The 25,953-nt window shown below is 44.5% G+C and overlaps 2 protein-coding genes across 2 annotated transcripts in view; one reads left to right on the top strand and one right to left on the bottom strand.

The window, feature by feature from the left end:
* Positions 1-20,339, bottom strand: part of LRWD1 (leucine rich repeats and WD repeat domain containing 1) — a 31,064-nt gene extending 10,725 nt beyond the window's left edge. Inside the window, exons 1-10 of the mRNA XM_044273510.1 lie at positions 20,263-20,339; positions 13,955-14,082; positions 11,818-12,052; positions 11,287-11,406; positions 9,074-9,226; positions 8,240-8,323; positions 5,891-6,286; positions 5,357-5,486; positions 2,379-2,464; positions 2,061-2,268 (exon numbers count right to left, since the gene is read on the bottom strand). Of these exons, the coding sequence (XP_044129445.1) occupies positions 2,061-2,268; positions 2,379-2,464; positions 5,357-5,486; positions 5,891-6,286; positions 8,240-8,323; positions 9,074-9,226; positions 11,287-11,406; positions 11,818-12,052; positions 13,955-14,037 (1,495 nt within the window). The 5' untranslated portion in view covers positions 14,038-14,082; positions 20,263-20,339. The remainder of the gene's footprint in view (positions 1-2,060; positions 2,269-2,378; positions 2,465-5,356; positions 5,487-5,890; positions 6,287-8,239; positions 8,324-9,073; positions 9,227-11,286; positions 11,407-11,817; positions 12,053-13,954; positions 14,083-20,262) is intronic.
* Positions 20,295-25,569, top strand: ALKBH4 (alkB homolog 4, lysine demethylase). The gene is made up of 3 exons (XM_044273511.1): positions 20,295-20,512; positions 22,376-22,570; positions 24,191-25,569. The coding sequence occupies exons 1-3, from the start codon at positions 20,408-20,410 to the stop codon at positions 24,842-24,844; spliced, it is 954 nt and encodes a 317-aa protein (XP_044129446.1). The 5' UTR covers positions 20,295-20,407; the 3' UTR covers positions 24,845-25,569.
* The last annotated feature ends 384 nt before the right edge of the window (positions 25,570-25,953 follow it).

The following is a 25,953-nucleotide window of genomic DNA, read 5'->3' as shown; positions in this document are numbered from 1 at the left end:
TATATCCTCTACATCGGGAGATAGAGCTTTTAGAAATCGGTCAGGAGGTTTCAGCTGCTTTCACTCCCGGTCCAATTCCTAACAGCTATATCTCCTCATGTGGAGGATATAATGCTGTCATTCTGGTCTTGTTTTAAAACCTAGACTGTCATCTTTGAAACACAATAATATTGCTGCTTTATTATCTTTCCCCTAAAAATTACATAAGTTATTTAATACACTATATGGCCCCCAAAATGGTTCCAAAAAGTATAACTCATCCTGCAAAATTCAAGGTCTTAAAGGGCTTCTGTCACCCCACTAAACTGATTTTTTTTGTGTGTGTGTGTGTGTGTGTGTGTGTGTGTGTGTACTTATAATCCCTATCCTGCGATATTGCTATACCTTATGTCATTAATAATTTTCGTTCAGTAGATTTTGCAAAAAAAGTACTTTTATGATATGCTAATTACCTTTCTACCAGCAAGTAGGTCGTCTACTTGCTGGTAGCAGCCGCAGAAAACCGCCCCCTCCTCCCGTTGATTGACAGGGCCAGCCGCGATCTCCTTCTCCGGCTGGCCCTGTCAGCATTTCAAGAATCGCGCTGACAGGGCCAGCCGGAGGAGGAGATCGCGGCTGGCCCTGTCAATCAACAAGAGCAGGGGGCGGTTTTCTGCGGCTGCTATATCGCAGGATAGTACACACCAAAAAAAAAAAAATCTGTTTAGTGGGGTGACAGAAGCCCTTTAAACAGCTAAATTGTGGAAAAAATAAAAAACATTATGACAGCTGGAACACAGAGGGGGGACAATGTTACTGGTTCTTAAGGCTAAAATTAGTCATGTCACTAAGGGGTTAAAAAATGCACTTATGTACCCTGAGAGCCAACTAGATTTACTTCAGACATAAATTCAAAATAAAAAAAAGCAACATTTTGGGAGGTTTTTCCAAATTTAATATGGCTGGAGGTTATAACAGAATTACAGGCTCCCTCGTGGGCCATTTACATGGGCTGATGATTAAATGGGTTGTCCAGACTTTTTACTATTGATGATCTATCCTCAGGATAGCCTCAATATCACATCAGCGGGGGCTGACACCCGGCACCCCCACCGATCAGCTGTAAGAGTAGATGGCACGCACGTGTCGTCTCTGGTCTCTCTTCCTGTTCATGGCTGTTGTCTATGGCAAAAACCATAGACAGCAGCAGTGCGCAGGAAGAGAGAGGGGAGACGGCACGTGCGCATTCCGTCTCCCCATACAGCTGATCGGTGGGGGTGCCGGGTGTCAGATCTGATACTGATGACCTATCCTGAGGATACGTCATCAATAGTAAAAGTCTGGACATGGGAACAAAAGATCTAAGCATGCTCAACTCCAATATACCCAATCCTTTTCCCCCAAAAAGTGTGCCATTAGTGGAGAGACAGAACAACCTTTTACAGATTTGATATTAGTGTTATAATGAGCAAATTGTCAGGTTTCCTCTATTATATATCTTTAGACTGCCATGCAATGAATTTTGTTTGAGTTAGCACCAAGGCTATGTTCACATGTGGCATAATCACTGCAGATTTTTGGAGCGCCTATTCAGTACCATGCATGTCAACTGGATAAAAAACAAAACATTTCATACACTGTGGAAAGAACCAGCATGAATTTTACAGCATGCTGCAGATTGTATAATACACAGCATGTCATATTCTGCTGTGTGTTTTCAAAGGCATCTTCTGCAGGTGAACTCCTCTTAGGCTAGTTTCACATTAGCGTTCATGGATCCGGCAGGCTGTTCCGACTAGGCGGATGCTGTCTGAATGCCAGCCGGCTCCGTTAACTATAATGGGGTCCGGCGGAGATCCAGCAGCAACCCAGCTATTATGCAGAGAATCAGCCAGACAAGTACTGCTGCGCGCAGCTGGAAGGCTGTACCGGTAGTATAAAACAAGCCTTCGTGGGGCTGGGCTGAAACGCAGCCACCACGGAGTAAATGTAATACAAACAGGCTGCACCAACAGGGCAGTGGCTAAAATGGTTTTATCTCAACTGGAATTTCATTCAGGGTTTTTGTTTCTTATACTTACTGAAGAGGAAGGTTTCCTGAGTTGGGCTGAAGCACATGATAGAGATGGCCTTTTTATGCGCTTTTATCTCACCATAGCATAAACCAACTTTAGGATACATTAATTTCACAATGCCAAATCTTCCGCCAGCTGCTAACACATTGATTTTTCTTTTCTGCCCCTCTTTGCAGATCATCGTTAGAGTTGTCCACGCCAGTGCGAAGAACTCCTAAATGAATTCATATTCATAGCTTAGCAAATTAATATCTTAAATCAATATAAAGAGTGTCTGGTGAGATGGAATTGCCAATACCATGACACAAGAAGGATCACACTCACCTCTCCAGGGACTTTATACTTATTCAGTACTTTTCCAGTCTCGCAATCAGTTACACAGACAGATCCCCCGCCACAAGTGGCAATAACTGAAATAGGAAATAGCCATTAGCATAACAGTAATTCTCATCTTACAAAGTCACCTATATATCCAATCACTGCAGGAAAGTAACCGAAATATGTGACGTGTCATGCGGTTCTGAGCCTTGCTGACAGAATAACTTATGTCTTACCACTTTTCTATCATATTTATGAACAGTTTAGTTACAATCGTAAGCTCTGTTGGGTGTAACTGTTAGGGCTCATGCATAGAAACGTATTTTCTCTCCATGTCCGTTGTTTTTCCTTTGCGGACCATATGCGGAACCATTCTCTTCAACGAGTCCGCAAAAACAGAAGTTACTCCATGTGCATACCATTTCCATATGTCCGTTCCGCCAAAAAATAGAACATGTCCTATTATTGTCCACATCACGGACAAGGATAGTACAGTTTTTTTAGGGGTCAGCTGTTCCGCAAACTACCGGTACATACGGTCGTGTCCATGAGCCCTTGGTAAATTTTATGTACAGCAATACAGGGCAATTTGCCAAAGAATTAGGGAAATGTATCACTTTATTTTACCTATTAAAATCTGATAGCAACACACTTTTGTTTTCTCCAATCTTAATTTCTGATTGTCAGTTTATTTAAAGGGGCACTATCATAAAAAGAAACAAATGACCTATTAAAGGGGTTGTCCAGGTTCAGAGCTGAACCTGGACATCCCTCCATTTTCACCCCGGCAGCCCCCCTGCCAGGAGCATCGGAGCAGTTCATGCTCCGATGCTCTCCTTTGCCCTGCGCTAAATCGCGCAGGGCAAAGGCATTTTTCTGAGTTCCGGTGACATACCGGGCTCTCTATGGGGCTGACAGGCAGCCCGGTGACGTCACCGGCACTGATGGGCGGGATTTGGCTCTGCCCTAGCCAGTAAAACGGCTAGGGCAGAGCTAAAGCCCGCCCCTCAGAGCCGGTGACGTCACCGAACACACTGCTGGGCGGAAGTTACCGCCCGGCAGTGTGTTATTGAAAACACAAGAGCCTGTGCCCTGCGCGATCTAGCGCAGGGCACGGGAGCGCATCTGAGCATGAGATGCTCCGATGCCAGGCTCAGGAGGGCTGCCGGGGTGAAAATAAGGGTATGTCCGGGTTCAGCTCTGAACCCGGACAACCCCTTTAAAAGGGAATCTGTCACCAGGATCTTGGAGGCGTCAGCCTCTACATAACTCGGGCATACCCTGCGCCAGTCTAAATGTAAGACAGCTTCCTTGCTGGCTTACATTTAGACCATTTTTTATGCCTAAAACAAGCGTCGAGAATGATGAATAGGATGGGCTTGATGTCCCCTTCCCCGTCCACTTTTTTTTTAGACGTGGCATGAACGGGGAAAAGTCGCAGATTGCAATGCAAATAACCTTTGAGCTGCAATCTGACGCCTTAGGCCTCTTTCACACTTGCGTTGTCCGGATCCGGCGTGTACTCCACTTGCCGGAATTACACGCCGGATCCGGAAAAACGCAAGTGTACTGAAAGCATTTGAAGACGGATCCGTCTTCAAAATGCTTTCAGTGTTACTATGGCACCCAGGACGCTATTAAAGTCCTGGTTGCCATAGTAGGAGCGGGGAGCGGTATACTTACAGTCCGTGTGGCTCCCGGGGCGCTCCAGAATGACGTCAGAGCGCCCCGTGCGCATGGATGACGTGTTCCATGTGATCACGTGATCCACGCGCTTGGGGCGCCCTGACGTCACTCTGGAGCGCCCCGGGAGCCGCACGGATGGCAAGTATGCTGCTCCCCCGCTCCACTTTACCATGGCTGCCAGGACTTAAGCGTCCTTGCAGCCATGGTAACCATTCAGAAAAAGCTAAACGTCTGGTCCGGCAATGCGCCGAAACAACGTTTAGCTTAAGGCCGGATCCGGATCAATGCCTTTCAATGGGCATTAATTCCGGATCCGGCCTTGCGGCAAGTGTTCAGGATTTTTGGCCAGAGCAAAAAGCGCAGCATGCTGCGGTATTTTCTCCGGCCAAAAAACGTTCCGTTCCGGAACTGAAGACATCCTGATGCATCCTGAACGGATTTCTCTCCATTCAGAATGCATTAGGATAATCCTGATCAGGATTCTTCCGGCATAGAGCCCCGACGACGGAACTCTATGCCGGATCCGGACAACACAAGTGTGAAAGGGCCCATAGGCATATTTCTGGATAGTAAATGACCACCCTCCAATGTGTCTACTTTCAGGAAATATTTGGATATGGTGGTATATGTCAACACAAGGTTACATCATGGACAATAGGTGATCACCTCCTCCCCCTCCCTGTAGAATGACTGCTGCACAGGTCACAGAGTATGTCTAGAACAGTGATGGCGAACCTTTTACAGACCGAGAGCCCAAACTGCAACATAAACCCACTTATTTATTGCAAAGTGCCAACACGGCAATTTACCTTGAATACTACAGTCCAATATAGAATATCCTCCATGTACTTTATCATTTATCTACAATAGCCTGCCTACATTCAGTGCGCTGCCTGTGCTGTTCATGGTGTGCCCTGCGCCGATGACTGACAGGAGAAGTCTAAGGCATATTGGTACACCATAGAATTTTTCCAGGGTGTGGGTGCCCACAGAGAGGGCTCTGAGTGCCACCTCTGGCACCCGTGCCATAGGTTCGCCATCACTGGTCTAGAACATGCATAGACGTAAATGAGCCATTCCCAGACTCCTGCTTTGATAAGTCAATTTGGCTGCAGTAAAGAATATATCTAAACTGTTATTCACAGGGCAAAGCAACATCTCAGGCAAATGTAAGCCCCACTGTCATGTACAGAAAATTAAATAAGAAAACTTACAAAACAGAAAATAAAAACTAGGAAGGAAAAGAAGAAAATGTTAATAGTGCAGGTGATACATTCCCTTTAAAGTGATTTTCTTACCTTTACTTGAATTTGAAGAATCCAGATTAGGTTCAAAAGCACAAGACCACAGCTGAGTGCAGAAATCATCGCTGTCATTATTTTTGCTGTGACACTGAATAAAATGGAGCGGCTCCAAATTGAACTGTTTCTAAAAATGAAGGGAAAATAATAAGACAGGTTAAAATGTCAATTTCAGAAAATAAAAAAGCTTAATCAGGTTATACGAGAACATGATATTGATGGTCTATCCTCAAGATAGGTTATCAATATCAAATGAGTGGGGTTCAACTCCTAGCATCCCTGACGATCCTCTGTTTGAAGAGGGCGCTGAACATTGTACAGTGGCTGTGCTTGGTACTGCAGTTCAGCCTCATTCGCTTGAAGGGGACTAAGCAGCACACAGGCCACGTGACCAATGTACGGTGATGTCACTGACCTAGGAAGAGGCCTAAGCACTCACGAAGCACAATGCCCTCTTCCAACAGCTGAGGATTGGACATCAATAGCAAATTCCCAGATAACCCCTAAATGTAATATATAAAGCATACTCACCTTCTTGCGTGGGTCTTTCTTTTCTTTCCCACCGGTCACTGTTCTGTCTACTGTTTTCTTTGATGGTGTGCTCCTTAAGGACACTTTTGTAGGAGTCAATAATATACGTGGAGCTTGTTCCTTTACAGGTGTACTATCCGGTTTCCCTTTGACTGGAGTACGTTTGAGTGGGCTTTCTTGCAATTTACTTGACCTCTTTGGTGACAATACAATTGCAAGCACTTCGTTCGATCTGAGCCTTTTAGTGGGAGATACCTGCTCACTATTTGTTTCTGCGCTTAACCTGAGTCTCTTGGATGGCGATTTCACCTCAGAATCTGTTTCTACCTTCGACCTGAGCCTTCTGGATGGACTTATTACCTCACAATCTGTTGCGGCAATTTGTGTTTGTGAAACCTATAGAGCAGTAAAAAGAAAGTGAATTGTGGCTCATCAGACCTAGGTTTGGTCATAATATGTCTATGATCATCAAGTACACATATTATATACTCCAACAACCATTCACATGTGACAATCATCAACACTTTATAAAAGACTATCAGTCTAGAAACAAGTGACATTATTGAGGTTCAGAATGAGATGAAAAGATGAAGGCTGGTCTTTCAGGTAAAAAAAATATTTTGGAGTCATCATTTAATAGATCAATATACTCTAAGACAACATTTCTTGTGCTACTAGAAAGGACATGATAAAACTATTGTAGATCAATACTGTGTTTGGAAACTATCCCACTGAACAGTTGTATACGCTTGCCAAAAACTTCCATTAAAGGGGTTATCCAGGAAATGATAACGATCCTGAGGCTAGGTCATCATTATCACATCAATGGGGGTCCGAGTCTTGACATCTCCACTGGTCAGCTGTTCCAGAGAGCCGCCACGTTTAGGCTACTTTCACACTAGCGTTCGGGGCTCCACTTGCGAGTTCCGTTCAAAGGCTCTCACAGGCGGCCCCGAACGCTTCCGTCCAGCCCTAATGCATTCTGACTGGATGCGGATCCACTCAGAATGCATCAGTCTGGCAGCGTTTGGCCTCCGCTCCGCTCAGCAGGCGGACACCTGAACGCTGCTTGCAGCGTTTGGGTGTCCGCCTGGCCGTGCGGAGGCAAACGGATTCGTCCAGACTTACAATGTAAGTCAATGGGGACGGATCCGTTTGAATATGACACACTATGGCTCAATTTTCAAACGGATCCGTCCCCCATTGACTTTCAATGTAAAGTCTGGACGGATCCGTCTGGGGCTACTTTGACACTTAGAATTTTTTTTACAATATAATGCAGACGGATCCGTTCTGAAGGGATCCACCGTCTGCATTATGTGATCAGACGGATTCGCTCTGAACGCAAGTGTGAAAGTAGCCTTACTGAAGCTCTGTTGAGCGTGGCGGGCTCATGGCAGCTCACCAAGCACAGCACCATACATTGTATGGCAGGCTGTGCTTGGTATTGCAGCTCAGCCCCTTTCACTTCAATAGGGCTGAGCTGCAACTAGGCCACGTAACGTCACTGTCCTAGGAAGTGGTCCCGGAAATCACGGAGCGCCCAGCCTATTCTAACAGTTGGTTGGAGGGGGTTCCAGGAGTCTTGAGGATAGGTCGTCAATATTATTTCCAGGATAACCCCTTTAAGCTACATTCACACTTTTTTTTTACATCGATTATTCACTGTCCGTAAAAAAAAATAAGTGTGAATAACCCCATAGTCTATCATTCTTCTTAAAAAAGACTTGCAACAGCAGTTAAAAAAAACTTTGTCACACGTGTGAATTTAGTCTTAAAAAAAAATAAACTTATACCATGCAGTTTTTTTTGTAATAAAACTCATTTTTAGACAGGTGGGGCTGTGGGATCAGGACGTAAAAAGACCCTCTTTGTCTATAGGCGCACCTCCATATACATTTGGAGATGTTCCCAACGCACACACTGCCAGAGCACCGCTGAAGGGAAGCCACTTCTGCTGAAGGTTTCAGGGGTCTAGTTATTACTGGAATCATTAGAGCTCTGTCCCTTTCGGCCTAAAGGTGTTGTCCCATCTCGCCGCCTGCTCTGCTGTTTGCACAGCTCTCGTTCACTACAATCAGAGCTATGGAAACTGGAGGGCTTCTGTCCGCTCAGCTGTCTTCGTAAGCCCAGCCACCTGGGGCCAGCGCCAAGTCATGCCATGGAAATGCCAAGATGGGACAACCCCTTCATGAGATCTGTCATTAAACAAACAGATATGGTTCATGCCATGCCATGCCATAAGCAACCATAGTTCCTGAAACTAAAATATAGCTAAATGTACTTCATATACATGCTACGATATCAACTGGCAAAATAGGAAATGACAGCTGGCACAATAAAACTCACCTCTGCTTGCTCATTCTGCGGCACACTACTCCTTTTCTTTTCACCCAAAAACGAAGATATTAAATTGTCTGCAATTATTTGTACCTGTGTTAAGAAGAAAAAAAATTAATAAACAGTTTTGATGATGTAAAAGTATTTTAGGTCTGTATTTCCAGAGCAGGATAATGGTGCTCCATCTTCTCTGTGCTGTATCCAATCCCATTCAATACTTATATTACTAGTAAGATATGATCATATTATTCCAACATTTATTTTTGCAGGAGTCTAAGTTAAGCCAAATTTAACAAGTGTCGCATGTTGTTTGATGAATTTGATGCATCTTTAAGTCTGTCTTGAGAGGTTACCCCACTTTCTATGCCACCCCTTTAACTGGACTACAACAATTTTTGCAATTGATAAATCGGGCTTAAATCAGCTCGACAGACTAACCATGCCCACTTTCTCACCCACTTCCAAAACTGGAGTGAGTGGTGGGAAAATGGCACAAAAAGTTGCACAGCGCTAACTTTGCAAATTTTTTATACAGAATTCTGAAGTGCAGGGCTTGATAAATTCCCCCACCTTCCAACAGAAAAATATATATCATTGCAGATTGGAGTCAAAGCCAAAAGAGAATCCCGCAGATTAGGAGAAGTAGAAGTCCTTCTTTTAAATGTCCCATTCCATTGTAAATTCATTCCTGACGCAACGATTTCTTATTATTATTTTCCTTACTTTAAGATTCACTCCTGGCTTTGGGGAAAAACTAGATTGTGCGACTCTGGCCTAATGGCCTCTCAAACAAATCAAGGAAGACATGACAGAGGAATAGTAATCTGTGATCTGCAGTCTTACTTTCCACGTGGTGAAGTCTTTGATTGAATTCGGTCCATACTTGACATGATTCCCCACAGATTTCAGAAATTCCTTACTAACAGATTTAATAATTGCTGGTGTAGGCCCATCAGGTAATTTGTCTTTGTAGTTCTTTTCCCAGTACGATTCAACCTATGGCAATGGAAGGAGAGTGTGGTAGATGAAATGCGTGCTCTTACAGGTATATAGCTTTACAATGAGAAAGGTAAACCATCTTCTAAGAAAGACCACATAAGACACAAATGGCATTTGTTGAGATACAATTTTATCAAAACTGACACTTAGGAAATATATCAAATACAAAGCAAATGCCAAATTCGAAATATTTATAGAGGACCTATCGCCAGGAAATGCAGTGCGGTCTGCAGGCAGCATGTTATAGAGCAGGAGGAGCTGAGCAGATGGATATGCAGTTTTATGGGAAAAGATTCAGTAAAACTCTGCCCTTTCTGAAGACCACCCTGTGGACAGCCATCTCTGTAGACACACTTAGGGCTCTTTCACACTTGCGTTCTTTTGTTCCGGCATAGAGTTCCGTCGTCGGGGCTCTATGCCGGAAGAATCCTGATCAGGATTATCCTAATGCATTCTGAATGGAGTGAAATCCGTTCAGGATGCATCAGGATGTCTTCAGTTCCGGAACGGAACGTTTTTTTGGCCGGAGAAAATACCGCAGCATGCTGCGCTTTTTGCTCCGGCCAAAAAAACTGAAGACTTGCCGCAAGGCCGGATCCGGAATGAATGCCCATTGAAAGGCATTGATCCCGGATCCGGCCTTAAGCTAAACGTCGTTTCGGCGCATTGCCGGATACGACGTTTAGCTTTTTTAGAGTGGTTACCATGGCTGCCGGGACGCTAAAGTCCTGGCAGCCATGGTAAAGTGTAGCGGGGAGCGGCATACTTACCGGCCGTGCGGCTCCCGGGACGCTCCAGAGTGACGTCAGGGCGCCCCAGGCGCATGGATGACGTGATCGCATGGCACGTCATCCATGCGCATGGGGCGCTCTGACGTCACTCTGGAGCGCCCCGGGAGCCGCACGGATGGCAAGTATACCGCTACTACTATGGCAACCAGGACTTTAATAGCGTCCTGGCTGCCATAGTAACACAAAGCATTTTGAAGACGGATCAGTCTTCAAATGCTTTCAGTACACTTGCGTTTTTCCGGATCCGGCGTGTAATTCCGGCAAGTGGAGTACACGCCGGATCCGGACAACGCAAGTGTGAAAGAGGCCTTAGGCCTCATGCGCACGGCCGTTGTTTGGGTCCTCATCTGAGCCGCCGTTTTGGCGGCTCGGATGCGGACCCATTCACTTCAATGGGGCCGCAAAACATGCGGACAGCACTCCGTGTGCTGTCCACATCCGTGGCTCCGTTCCGCGGCCCCGCTAAAAATATATAACATGTCCTATTCTTGTCCTCGCTTTGCACGGTCGTTTGCATGAAGCCTTACACTGAGAATGCCATCACTAATGACACCTTCCCTATGTAAAACTATCAGTGACTGACAGCTATATCTTTGTCTACACACTTACACAGGGAATGCTTATTGATCATTGATAACACCTCCCAGTGTACAGCTCTGTGACTGACGGCTATCTCTGTATACACACTTACACCGAGAATGCCATCAATGACTGATAACACCTCCGTGTGTACAACTATCAGTAAATGACAGCTATCTATTTATACACACTTACACAGAGAATGCTATTGATCACCGAGAACATCTCCCTGTGTACAACTATCAGTGACTGACAGCTCTCTCTGTATACAAACTTACACAGAGAATGCTATTCGGCCATCTCTGTATACACACTTACACCAAGAATGCCATAGATCACTGATAACACCTCCCTGTGTACAACTGAGATCAGAAATAGCAGAGATTTAAATGTATGAATTAAAACTATATATGAATGCGCTTAGCTCCTTCTACTCTAGAACATACTGCATGCAAAGTGCAATGCATTTTGTGCTGACAGGTTCTCTTTAATGCTTGCTTATACCTTGGCGCTCACAGAGTTCTGCTACATCTCTGGGTTTGCTTATGCAATGCAGCAAATAAGCTTTAAACATTCTAGGGCAAATGTATTTCAGAAAGATTACGCAAGTATAGGTAAAGGATTTATTATCCAGATCACTTGAGATGCTGCAGATACATGGTCAGCAGTACTAACATGTGTACTTACCCTGCTGCTCAGCTCCCTGTGGTTCACAAACCTAACGTGGTTGGCTAAGGAGGTTATATCTTTATTATTCAGCCGCCGAAGCTTAGGGAGAAGACAGCAAACTTTGTAATTATCACTAACCTAAGGGAACAAGAAGAAAGATTAAAGTTTGTCTGTAGCTACTAACTACAAACAGATAAGGATAGATATATCATGGGTGGAATTTTCAAAGTCACTCTTGTTCGAGTCTGCGCTGGCGCAATATGTGCCAAATTTATCAAATCTGCCGCATCTGCAAAATTAACATTTTTGTCTAGAGATGTTACTCCAGTGTTTCACATCGCACCTGTACTGTAGTAAGACTCCACGTTTTTTTTTTTCTGTTACGGCGTTCACCGCATAGGAGATTTTTTTTATATTTTAATACTTCGCACTTAAAAGTGCTGATAATATTTGTGCAAATTACACTAAAAAATTGTGACTTTTTAGCACTGCGTTTCAGTAACAGGGGATTAATAAATTTACCCCATGTCTTGTGATGTGACCACTTACCGTCAGATAGAGATTCTCCTCATACATAACCTCCTCCAGACTGGAAAACTGTTGTATAGGAGTAACATCTTCAATCTGATTGTCACTAAAGTTTAGAACTTTGAGTTTAGGAAGACTGAGTTTTCCTGGGAGTTCAGACAGATTGTTCTTGGAGATATCCAGTTCCTCAAGATTCAGCATTTGAGAAAAGAGTTGGGAATCAATGTCTTTGGATTCCAGTTGCATTTTTGATAGGCTGTACAAAAAAAAGAACCAATAATACCAAATTTAATAGGAGAATATATTTCCATCTTCAGCCTCTTTTACGGTGGTCTCTCTCTATTGTTATGTTCCGTTAAAGGAGCAGAATAAAAATAACGGAAGCATGGAGGACAATAACGGCGCCCAAGAGACCCCCATTGACTATAATGTGGCCCTGGAGCTTCTGTCAAAGGGTCCAGCATTCTACCAGACAAAATAGCCACCATTACTAATGAAGCATCCAGAGCAGATGTGAACAAAGCCTAAGGCCCCTTTCACACGGGCAAGTATTCCACGCGAATGCGATGCGCGAGTTGAACGCATTGCACCCGCACTGAATACCAACCCATTAATTTCTATGGGGCTGTTCACATGAACGGTTATTTTCACGCATCACTTGTGTGCGATTTTCACGCACGGTTGCTAGGAGACCCGATCATCATTATTTTCCCTTATAACATTGTTATAAGGGAAAATAATCGCATTCTGAATACAGAATGCATAGTAAAATAGCGCTGGAGGGGTTAAAAAAAAATAATTAACTCACCTTAATCCACTTGATCGCGAAGCCCGGCATCTCCTTCTGTCTTGATCTTAGCTCTGTGCAGCAACAGGACCTGTGGTGACGTCACTCCAGTCATCACATGATCCATCACCATGGTAAAAGATCATGTGATGACCGGAGTGACATCACCACAGGTCCTGTTGCTGCACACAACTAAGATCAAGACAGAAGGAGATGCCGGGCTTCGCGATCAAGTGGATTAAGGTGAGTTAAATTTTTTATTTTATTTTTTTAACCCCTCCAGCGCTATTTTACTATGCATTCTGTATTCAGAATGCTAATATTCTCCCTTATAACCATGTTATAAGGGAAAATAATACAATCTACAGAACACCGATCCCAAGCCTGAACTTCTGTGAAGAAGTTCTGGTTTGGGTACCAAACATGCACGATTTTTCTCACGCGAGTGCAAAACGCATTACAATGTTTTGCACTCGCGCGGAAAAATCACGTGTGTTCCCGCAACGCACCTGCACATTTTCCTGCAACGCCCGTGTGAAAGAGGCCTAATACATCACACATACAAATTATTTTTGGGTCTGCAAATATGTTTGATTTGTAAGATGTTAAAGGGGTATTAGGATATTGATGGACCTATCCCTGCACAAGTCACCAGCCTCAGATTGGTGGAGACCTACACACCTTACCCTCCACCGATCAGCTGTTTCAGACAGGGGCCGAAAACGAAACAGTGGACGAAGGTGGAAGCAGAAGGCTCAGTCCATGTAGTGGCTGTGCTAGTGACTGCAGCTCAGTGCCTACTCATGTAAATCAAGTCAACCAGGGAGGGACAGAAATGAGTGGAGCTTGTGTGCAACAAGAGCAATGATGATGCCCTGATTGCACCAAAGGCCTAATTTGCATATTACAATACTTTTTCTTAACTCGGGAATAAAGTCTCTGATCAACAAAACAAAAACCATTGTTTTATTCATCATACAGAGTAGTCTCTCAGTTATCAAATCAATTTCGTAAGTGAAGTCATAAAGTACAGCAAGTATACAATATAGTGTTTGCCACTATCCCTGTTTTCGGGCATCCTATCTCCCGTGCCTACAGGACTCCTACTGTATTCATCGGTATGTATATTTTTACATTATACCTTTGCATGGACTAGTGTATACCAATATTTCTGCATGAAAAAGATACTGATAAATTATTACTCAGTGTATGCAAAAATGGCATGCTTTGGGCATTTGCTGGGTTAATGAGGCCCTATGGATATGTTCAGCATAGGTCCAGGCACATATCTCGTGCCGAACGTAGCGCAGTAACAACATGTGAACACACCCTTACTGGCACATAAATGTACAGTGATATAAGTTCACATACTTCAGTGTCTTCACGTTCTTCAGATGGCTTGATTTTGGGAGGCCTTTCTTCAACAGGATGTCTTTTGTTAATTTGGTCATCATGGAAGCTGCCACGTTTCATCCACAAAACGAACACAATCTCTGAACCTGTAGTAAAAGGAAAATCATGTTAGTCGTATCATTTATATATAGGATAAAAACGGTAAACTGAACCCACACGACTGTATATTTCTGTCTGCATCTGTTCCGCAATTTTGGGGATCGGATACAGACCCATTCATTTCAATGGGGCCGCAAAAGATACGGATAGCACATTGTATGTCCATTCCGTGACCCCGCAAAAAAATAGAACGTATCCTATTCTTGTCTGTATTTGCGGAAAAGAATAGGCATTTCAATCATAGAGAAGGACGTTCCAATCTGTAAAATGTGGAAGGCAAGCGGCCGGTATCAGTGTTTTGCAGTCAAGAAAAACGGATAGGGTTGTGCAAATGGACCCTAACTCAGTCTATAATCTCATCATGGGAGAACAGTCAGAACATTGTATTGTACTCGCTTACATAGCCTTTTCTTGTGAGATTTACTAAATCTAATGAGAATAACCCTCCTTCTCTCTGGCTGTGAAGCGGTCTGCTAATTGGACAGCATCACAGCCAGGGAGAAGGAGACGCCCCCTGAGAAAAGAAGAGGCCCCCCCCCCCATATAATGCTCTGCATTAACATATTGGGGGCCAAAACTTCCACCATGAAAGGTTCTCTTTAAGAAGAAAAAGATGGGGCATGTTGAAATCTGCCACTACCATACACAGTAGATAGCCAGCCCCCGGAGAAATCAGCAGGTTCAGCAAACATCTAATCTGTATGGAGAGTTTTATCCAAACTTCCCCCAACATCTCTCCATTGGTAGGCACATTAGACTGCATGCTATCCTCCCTTTAAGACACAAAATGTGATAGTAAGACAGCACTACTCACTGAGACTTTAGCTCAAAGTGACCATTAAGTGGTGGTGCCAGCGGTGTCTAATCCTGGCCTATGGACTCCAAGGTATTCAGTAAATGGAAAAGGAAAACCACGGCACTCCAAGGTCTTCTAATAAATCAGTGTTTATTTCCACCAGGCAGGCGACGTTTCGACTCAAAGAGTCTTTCTCAAGCTCTCGCCTGCCTGGTGGGAATAAACACCGATTTATTTGAAGACCTTGGAGTGCCGCTGTTTTCATTTTACATTTACCCTTTAAGACACAATCGTTAAATGACTAATAAATGGTTAAAATAGGCTGTGTGTGACTGGTTTAGGCTACTTTCACACCTGCGTTCGGTGCGGATCCATCTTGTATCTGCACAGACGGATTCGCACCGATAATGCAAACGCTTGCATTCGTTCAGAACGGATCTGTTTGCATTAGTCATCTAAAAAAAAAGTCTAAGTCAAAACGGATCCGTCTTGACTTACACTGAAAGTTAATGGGGGACAGATCCGTTTTCAATTGCCCCACATTGTGTCAGTGAAAACGGATCCGTCCCCATTGACTTACATTGTAAGTCAGGACGGATCCGTTTGGCTCCGCATCATCAGGCGGACACCAAAACACTTCAAGCTGCGTTTTGGTGTCCGCCTCAAAAGCAGAACGGAGACCAAACGCAGCCAAACTGATGCATTCTTAACGGATCCTTATCCATTCAGAATGCATTGGGGCTGAACTGACCCGTTTTGGGCCGCCTGTGAGAGAGCCCTGAAACAGATCTCACAAGCGGACCCAGAAACGCCAGTGTGAAAGTAGCCTTAGCTGTGCATCAGGGGTAGGCAACCTCTGGCACTCCAGCTGTTGTGAAACTACAACTCCCAGAATGCATATTTGCTCGGCACTATTAAAGAACTCCAATAGAAGAGAATGGAGCATGCTGGGAATAGTAGTTTCACCACAGCTGGAGGGCCGAAGGTTGCTGACCCCCTGCATTGCCAGGGACTTCTGACTGTGGAATGTACTCATCTAATACGTATGTGCACGCCCCACCGCCGAGGACGCACTGTCAGCACCAAGGACAGACCGATGACTCAATGCCAAAGCCAGAGTGCCTTTAACAACTAGAATTGATGTATTCATCCTTGTTATAATACTGTACGAATATTTACATACCAGTAAATCCCCCAATACAAAGAGATTTAAGTTTTCTGCCCTAATCCTTTTAGCTCATTATCTCCTACACCAGGAATTGGTAGCTTCAACAAACACTGATTGAATTAAAGCTCATTTCCACTACAATATCTGCTGGACGGCACGGCAGGGAGTAGTCAGACATGTCTGGAGAAAGGAGGGGAAGGGACAAGAATTTACATCTATAATAGAAAACACCCCTGTCTGCTGTGATGCTAATGCAGTAAAGACAATGGGGCTTATTTACTAAAAAGTCTCTTGTGTAAAAAAAAAAAAAAAAAGTTGCAAGGCCCTGTTTTGTGACTTTTTAGGCTACTTTCACACTTGCGGCAGAGGATTCCGGCAGGCAGTTCCGTCGCCAGAACTGCCTGCCAGATCCGGACGCAAATGGATGCATTTGTGAGATGGATGCGGATCTGCCTCACAAATGCATTGCAATATCGGATCTGTCTTTCCGGTTGTCATCCGGAAAAACGGATCCGGTATTTATTTTTTTCACATTTTTAAAAGTCTGCGCATGAGTGGACCAGAAGAACGGATCCGTCAATGCGGCAATTTTAATGCCGCATCCGACACTAATACATTTCAATAGAAATTAATGCCGGATCCAGCATTCAGGCAAGTGTTCAAGTTTTTTGGCCGGAGAGAAAACTGCAGCATGCTGCGGTATTTTCTCCGGCCAAAAAACGTAAGAGTGACTGAACCGATGCATCCTGAACGGATTGCTCTCCATTTAGAATGCATTAGGATAAAACTGAGTCTAATTTATGGAGAGGCCTGCACCTTGTCATAAATTAGGCACGTCCATCGGCAGGGCAGGGGATATCACAGACCGGTTTAAAAAGCCAGCCTTTGACAAATGACCCCGAAATTGTGGTCCGCAATTTACGGGCACTGCCCGTGTGAATCCCATATTGTGGCACGGACCCATTGACTTGAATGTCCCCGCAATCCACAATAGATGGCAAAAGATAGGACATGTCCTATCTTTTGCGGTGCGGAGGCACAGACCCAAAAGCCCACGGAAGAGCTTTGTAGTGCTTCCGATCTGACGGTATCTTGCGGACCATTCAAGTCAATGAGTCCGCATCTATGTTACGCCCACAGACAGCCTACGTGTGAATGAGTCCTTATTTACACGTCTGTGTCCCTGATGACACCCGTCCATGAAGAATCCGTGTTTGGGTCGTGTGCCATCGGGCACTGCTCAATTGAAAATTAATTATCAGAGCATTTCCTACCAATGGTCTGTGAAACGCAGACCAAACTCAGATGCCATCAGTGTTGTATCCGTGTTTTTCACGAACCCATTGACTTCAAACTGCGCATTTGGTTTGCAACATGGACCAAAATTGAGCAAGTCTCCATGGTTTTCATGGGTCAGTGGAAAATCACAGATGTGTGAATACACATTAAAATCAATGGGTACATGTCCTTGGAGAACACAGACAGCACACACATGTGAATCACCGACGTCTGAATGAGGCTATGTTAAAGAGAATACATCCGGATCCGTTCATAACGGATACAGATGGTTGTATTATCAGTAACGGAAGTGTTTTTGCTGAACCCTGCCAGATCCAGAAAAAACGCTGGTGTGAAAGTGGCCTTACACAGAGAATGCTATCATCAGTGTGGCGGCCCACTTGATTACTGTGGATTTCAATAGGTAAATATACGCTGCATTTTAATGGCGAACAGCGCTGTTTAGGGCATAGATGCAGGTCAGCAGCAGATTTTCTATAGCGGGAAAACCCAAAGGATAGCTGGCAAAAACCTGCAGCAGCAAAATCCACACCAAGTAGTGAAGATTTTGGCGCGGAAATGCTTTAGATTTCACCCACTACATTAAAAAGGGTAAAATCTGCAGTAATCACCCACAATCAACATGTTGTGTACTTCAAATCCTCAGTGTATGAGAAATGATGTGCAAACTTCAGTGCAGAAAATGTCTGCGGAGTGTATTGCTGCTACTGTAACCGGTGCAGATTACCAGCACGCAATTCCACTGAAGTAAAATCTGCAGCCTTTGAGACGTGTGTGGCCGCATTCTTAGGGTAGGTTCCATCGGGATAGATAAGGTGTTTCTGGGTCTGCCTGTGAGATCCGTTTCAGGGCTCTCACAGGCGGCCCAAAACGGATCAGTTCAGCCCCAATACATTCTGAATGAATAAGGATCCGTTCAGAATGCATCAGTTTGGCTGCATTTGGTCCCCGTTCTGCTTTTGAGGCGGACACCAAAACGCAGCTTGCAGCGTTTTGGTGTCCGTCTGATGATGCGGAGCCAAGCGGATCCGTCCTGACTTACAATGTAAGTCAGGACAAATCGTTTTTCACTGACACAATTTGGTGCAATTGAAAATGGATCGGTCCCCCATTGACTTTCAGTGTAAGTCAAGACGGATCCTTTTTTTTTTTTATGAATAATATAAACGGATACAAGCGTTTGCATTATTCGTGCGGATCTGTCTGTGCAGATACAAGATGGATCTGCACAAAACGCGAGTGTGAAAGTAGCCTAAGCTGCATGCGCCAACTCCGTGGCATTTTACAGTAAAAAAATCTCACCCACATGCTGCGGAGAAAAAAAATCCACAACGTAAATTGACCTGGAGTCCGGATTTTACAGGGTGAATAAAGTGAATAGTACAGAGCCGTACCATTAAAATTAATAGGACAGAGGACATGTAATTACACTGCTCATTGCTGCAATTGCGACGGCAAGCAGTGAACTGAAGAGCGCTGATCGGCAGGGGTGCCGGGAGTTGAACCTTCCCAATCGGATATTGATGACATGAGTATAGGTAATCCATATAAAAAAAAAAAAAAAGCAGACAACCCCTTTAAGTCCACAGCATGTCAATTTAGCTTGTGGATCTCCTCCACAGATTCCATCCTCTACAGTGCACAGGGTGAAATCTGTGACAAATCTGCAGTGGAAAATGTGCCATGTGTGGCAGAAACCTCCAACATATCCCAATGTGTCCGATCTTCCATCTACACGTCCATGAGGAGGAGCCCTCAGAGGTTATACAGGTATGGCTGTAGGAAGAAAATCTCTTGTCCATACCATTGGCGGCCAATGACTGGCAGATACCTACATGGATATACCTGAACATATGAATTAACCCTGTGAGGACAGCGTACTTATGGTGGTTCTGCAATGGGAGGACTAGAACATCGAAAAGAAAAAGCTCTCATACTCCTCTCTTCCTGAGTCACTACAGATGAAGCTCCATAAAACCAGTAACACTGGACTACCAGATAACAGCACGGCCGAGGCAAACGATGGATCCGCACAGTAACATTAGACACTATATTCTATACCAGGGATCAGCAACCTCCGGCACACACAACGTTAAACTACAACTTCCTTTTCATTTCTATGGGAGCTTCGAGAACAGCCAAGCGTGCATGCTGGGAGTTGTAGTTTCACACCAACTGGAGAGCCAAAGGTTGATGAACTTCAGTGTTTGCCAGATAAAACCAGGAGAGAAAACATAACGGGAAGCTTTGCTCCTCTTCTGAGTTTTTGGCGCACTCCCGGTTTGGACTTACAAACGCCATCGGAAAATACTGACCAAGTGTTGAACGTGACCATGTGGCGGTCACATGACCGGGATCCACTCAGATATAGTGCTGAGCGAACTTGTGTTTTACGTTCGGTGTACAAAGTGCGGGTTATCTAAGAATTCCGTTATGGATTCCGCTACCGTGGACCATAACTTATGGTAGCGGAATCCATAACGGAATTCTTCGATAACCCGCACTTTGTACGCCGAACTTGAAACACAAGTTCGCTCAGCACTAGTGTTGAGCGAACTTGTGTTTTAAGTTCGACGTCTAAAGTTTGGGTTATCGAAGAATCGCGTTATGGATTCTAAATTCCGTTATGGTCCGTGGTAGCAGAATCCATAACGCGGTTCTTCGATAACCCGAACTTAAAACACAAGTTCGCTCAACACTAGTCATTTAATGAATGGAGTGCTAATTAGAGGGGATGGAGAAGCTATACACTGAGTAATAGAGAAGGGGCTCCAACAGAGCCATGGAATTGGAGCCCACTTACAGCACCCCCCGGTAATTGTGGCCCCTAAGCTCAAGGACAAGGTGCAGAGCGTGCACTTTTCTAGTGTCCTGCCCATGTACACGGTACGTTACCGCACTCACCTCCTGCACTCCAGACCTGGCGAATAAGTAAACCTCTGTACAAGCTGCACTTCCAGCAGTTCTGCCTTCTAACTCACGCCGGGATTACGTCACTTCCGGAATCGGAGCCCCCACCGGAAGTGTCGCTGCCCCGGGCTCGCTCCTCATGGCTGACAGCAGCAGTAACCCACCAGCTTGTGGTTGTAAGGGCATCCGGTCGTGTCTACGGTGCGAGTCTCCGGCCGGTGCCTTACCGAAGGGGCTACACAAGGTACCGGAAAGTGACGAATTGCTGATTACTATGATTCCTAAGAGAGAATATAAAGAGCGCCCCCCCTAAAGTAAAGGAAAACTCTGTCACCAGATGTCCACATGTTGTGGGAGCAACCAATCAGATTCCACCTTTCATTTCCAAAAGAACTCTGAAAAATGAAAGGTGTAATCTGATTGGTTGCGATGGCCAGTTCTACTTTACACCAGTTCTGATGAATCTCCCCCATTGTCTTCTTTTATTACTGGTTGTTGTTATTATTGATGTAGCTGGTATTTAAAGGGATATTCTGACCCTGCGTATGTCTGGCATCTGTAGGGTATGTTATAAATGTGTGACCCCATGAGAGGAGGGGTGCCAGGACCCAGTTCCCCACAGAGAGCTGCCCTATAGGTTATAATTAGTGTTAAGCGAACTTGTGTCGGCGTCAGGTTATTGAAGTATCCCGTTATGGTTACTAAATTCTGCGGAATCCATAACGGGATACTTCGATAACCCGAACTTTAGACGCTGAACTTAAAACACAAGTTCGCTCAACACTAGTTTATAATGGATGGTGTCTGAGACCCTTCTAGTGATCATAGGGTCCTGGTGAATGGATCCCTACCAATCGGCCCGTCCTAAGGGCGCCTCGTAGATATCTGTACTGCCGAATAAGAAACCATCATCCGCATCATTAGACATTTTGAGTAGAACAACATGGAGATTTTTATATTTCTATATGGAGGGAAAAAGTGGCTTCTAGTTTGGACAGCCCGAAATCTCATCAACTAGTGATCCATGCTAAAAACGGATAGCGCATCAACTGAATGGCGTGATACAGAAACGACTCCTATGATTTCAGAGAAAAGTGATAAGGTTGTGTTCACACATTGTGGATACACCATGGCCAAGATGTGCCCGAAACGGCTTCAACATGTAGACTGGTGCGGTTTATGAGCAGTGATGGCCAGTTCGCAGTGTTCGCCGGCGAACACATGCGATCTGCCATCTTTATTCCCAAGCCCGGCGGTGCAGAAGTAAGTCCTTGCCTGCGCCGTGAGCGGCTCTGAAACACATGCGGTCACCGGGAGCAGGCAGTTCCGAGAACAGCCGCTGGGGACTTTCATCGGGCTGTTCTCGGAACTGCCTGCTCCCGGTGACCGCATGTGTTTCAGAGCGGCTCGCGGGGCAGGCACAGGTAAGGACTTACCTCTGCATCGCCGGGCTTGTGAATAAAGATGGCAGATTGCATGTGTTCGTCAGCGAACACTGCGAACTGGCCATCACTGTTTATGAGCTGCCAGCAGCTAAATGTAGGTTCAAGTGAATGGGGCTGAGCGCGATACTAAGCACAGCCGCTACACAATGTACGGCACTGTGCTGGGTAAGCTGCAAGGAGGCTGTGGCGCTCACAGGAGCGCCGTTGCCTTCTCAAACAGCTGATCAGCAGGGGTCCCCGGTGTTCAACCCCCACAGATCAGATACTGATGACCTATCCTGATAAAAAGCTCGGAAAACCCCTTTAAAGAGGACCTGCCATGTCTTGACAGAACGGACATTGACAGCATACCTTCACAGCTGCCCCTTCACTGGTTCTGGGACTGTTTTTCCTCTAGCCCCCTTTCTTTCCGTTTATTTTGTCACACGATATTAGTGAATTGTCAGATGGACAGTCACCACCATTCCGTGTCAATGACCGAGGTGCAGTTCCCCACTTGACAGCTCACTAGTGGCAGGTGCCAAAAATAATGGCAGGCTAATGCGGTTGGGAAGGGGTTAGAAGACAAAGAGCGTCAGAACCAGTCACTGCAGTCTCTGTTCTATCATTCAGATTTGTGATCGTTTGAGTAACCTTATATCTTTGCTCATTATATTCCGTAGAGGAAATCATTTACGTACATCCCAGAGGAAGACATAGCCAAAGGAGCAGAGCGGAGCGATGCAGCTGGCTGGTGGTTCCCATTCCCCGGAGTGACTTTGATAGAAGAGTTTGTTACTGAAGATGAGGAGAAGGATTTGGTGCACGCCATGGATCAGGATGAATGGAGACTTTCACAGTCCGGACGAAGAAAACAGGCATGTATCTTCTGATATACCACATGGCAGAGGGACTGGCGATCAGTGGTGAAAAGGCACAGCATGTTTTCTGTGCATGTTAAGCAGTGATCGGTGGGTTATTAGCTTTCTATATCACTGTTATCATCGTTCTGTATATGGGGACATGCAGCGAACACACAGACCATGCTGCTCACATCAAACAGAATGTATGATTTGTGAAACAGGCTGAACTGGATGGACGTGTGTGTTTTTTCCACCTTATAAATTATGTTACTGTGTGTAAGGCTACTTTCACACCAGAGTTTTTACTGGATCCGGCAGGGTTCAGCAAAAACGCTTCCGTTACTGATAATACAACCGTCTGCATCCATTATGAACGGATCCGGTTGTATTATCTATAACATAGCCAACACGGATCCGTCATGAACTCAATTGAAAGTCAGTGGGGGATGGATCTGTTTTCTATTGTCAGAGAAAACGGATCTGTCACCATTGACTTGCGATGGGGGGTCATGCCGGATCAGTCTTGCTCTGCATCCCAGGACGGAAATCAAACTGCAGCATTCTCTCCGGTAAGAGAGCAGAATGCATTTTGGAGCACTCCGTTCTGTTCAGTTACGTTTTGTCCTCATTGACAATGAATGGGAACAAAACTGAAGTTTTTTTTCTCCGGTATTGAGCCCCTATGACGGATCTCAATACCGTAAAATATTAACGCTAGTGTGAAAGTAGCCTAAATTATCCTGCCCACTTATTTGTGTCTGTTTTACCCTGGCCCTATCCGTTCTTATATATTTACCCGTATACAGTGGCGGTGTATCAAGCTAAATTAAGGAGATGCATCTAAAAATTGCACTTCAGTGACATCATTACCTACCAGGGTGCACATAATTGTCTTTGTGATGCGCAGCAGAATTAATTAATTACATCTTGGTGTAAATATTGATGGAACGAACTACATCCCATTTTTTAAAATATTGGAAAGAATAAAAAATAAAATTTTTAATGAAAGGGGTTGTCCCACAAAAAATATTCTACAGCTTTCAAACCAGCATCAGGATCTGAATACTTTTTGTAATTGCATGTAATTAAAAATGTGTTATAGCCACTGAGTTATTCAATAAAATGTATCTGTATAGCGCCACCTGCTGTTTTCCCTGTCAGAAGCACATGCTCAGTTCCATCCTTCAGCTTCCAACAGCTGCAGGACACGTGGGAGCAATACATGGGAAGATCCCTGGATCCACGTGAGGGCTGGTTCTAGCTTTGTTAGAAAGAGGTTGGCATGTAATAGATTTATGCTTCTATTATTTTACATTATTCATGGCATAACCCTTTTAACCCTTACAATACAGTGTGAAAAAAGGCAACAAAGCCAATAAACATGCCAGTTACACGAGTGGAGCTGAACTCCAATGGCAGATAATTCCAATGGATGGATGGATGGTACTATTTATTTGGGGGGCTCTTTCTTATCCTGGACATTCCCTTTTCATCCAATGCTTATTTTCTGAACATTTATTGAATGCCTTCGTAGACACGGAGAATCTGCACAGACTCTATTTGCGTTGGGCATTCAGGCCACATGTATGTGGCTTGTATTGAATTATCAGTAACCCGTAATTTTTCTGTCTGCAGGATTTTGGTCCTAAGGTGAACTTTAAGAAGCAAAGAATTAAAGTTGCCAGCTTCACTGGTCTTCCAAGTTATAGCAAGGTGCTCTGGGAACGGATGAAGAATCGCAACGTACTGGGCGGGTTCCTACCTGTTGAGCAATGTAATCTGGATTACAATTCTGAGAGGGGATCTGCTATCGATCCCCACTTTGATGACTCTTGGCTTTGGGGTGAAAGATTAGTTAGTCTAAATCTTCTTTCAGACACGGTGTTGACGATGACGAGTTCTTCTGGAGACAATCTGCAGCTGATATCTACAATGAATCGGCATAGTGAACTGAAGGGGGTCTGTACACAGACTGTCCTTGATAACCATGTGACTAATGTACAGTCTGAACCCCAGGGCTGCGGGGCTCATAGCACCTCACAGACGGCCTCCGTTCCTTATAGTGATGTGGAAGTAGCCATACGTCTTCCACGAAGGTCGTTGGTTGTTTTATACGGAGATGCGCGCTATAACTGGATGCATGCAATTCACCGTGAGCACATCAAGCAGCGCAGAGTTTGCAGTACATTGAGAGAACTGTCGGCAGAGTTCAGTGCGGGAGGCAAGGAAGAGTCACAAGGACAAATGCTGCTGGATATCGCTCTTGGCTTTCAAGGAAAATCAGTTTAAAGGCCTTTCCTTCATGTGTCATATTTTACCCTGTGAACTTCTTCTGCGTCAGTTTTTTTCAGAGTATCCCTTTAAAGAGGACCTGCCACCAGTTTTTTATTTTATTTTTTTAAATAAACTCAATTTCTCATACTGTAGTTCAGGTTCAGGACATGCCATCCCGCTATGTTTTTTTTCAAGATCCTCTCTTCCATTGTGCTGTTATGTCCCCATTTGGTTTTGGCGCCTAATATGTTAATCACTAGCATCTGTACAGGAAGGAGGAGACCTCTGCGCTTCTCAGTGGGTGTCTCATCTCCCTGGCGGTGATGCTCTCCAATACCCGAGGACCGCTTTACAGGCAGGGAGGAAACGAGCTGTTCTCATGAGATTTAGTAAATTTTGTGAGATCAGACTATATAAGCAAGTATAGGGAGAAGGACACGCCAACTGACAAGAGCAGAGGTCTTCTCCTCCCTGTACCAGTGCTAGTGATTAACATATTAGGCGCCAAAACCAAACAGGGGGCATAATAAATTTAAAAAAAATTGTGGCATTGGCATGGCATGTTCTGAACAACAAATACTGGTGACAGGTCCTCTTTAAGTTGGTGCTAGTTTTGGACCTAGTTATGGCTTTCCATAGAAAATTATGTCATAAACTGCAGGAAAAACTCTTGGAAAAGCATAAAACAGTGGCATAGCATATTAATTATTATACAGTTGCAAGAAAAAGTATGTGAACCCTTTGGAATGATATGGATTTCTGCACAAATTGGTCATAAAATGTGATCTGATCTTCATCTAAGTCACAACAATAGACAATCGCAGTCTGCTTAAACTAATAACACACAAAGAATTAAATGTTACCATGTTTTTATTGAACACACCATGTAACCATTCACAGTGCAGGTGGAAAAAGTATGTGAACCCTTGGATTTAATAACTGGTTGAACCTCCTTTGGCAGCAATAACTTCCACCAAACGTTTCCTGTAGTTGCAGATCAGACGTGCACAACGGTCAGGAGTAATTCTTGACTATTCCTCTTTACAGAACTGTTTCAGTTCAGCAATATTCTTGGGATGTCTGGTGTGAATCGCTTTCTTGAGGTCATGCCACAGCATCTCAAT

This window comes from Bufo gargarizans, unplaced genomic scaffold (assembly GCF_014858855.1).
Source record: "Bufo gargarizans isolate SCDJY-AF-19 unplaced genomic scaffold, ASM1485885v1 fragScaff_scaffold_703_pilon:::fragment_4:::debris, whole genome shotgun sequence".
Classification (NCBI taxonomy): Eukaryota; Metazoa; Chordata; class Amphibia; order Anura; family Bufonidae; genus Bufo; species Bufo gargarizans.
Note: the sequence above shows the minus strand (reverse complement) of the source record. Positions and strands in the feature narration are given on the sequence as shown.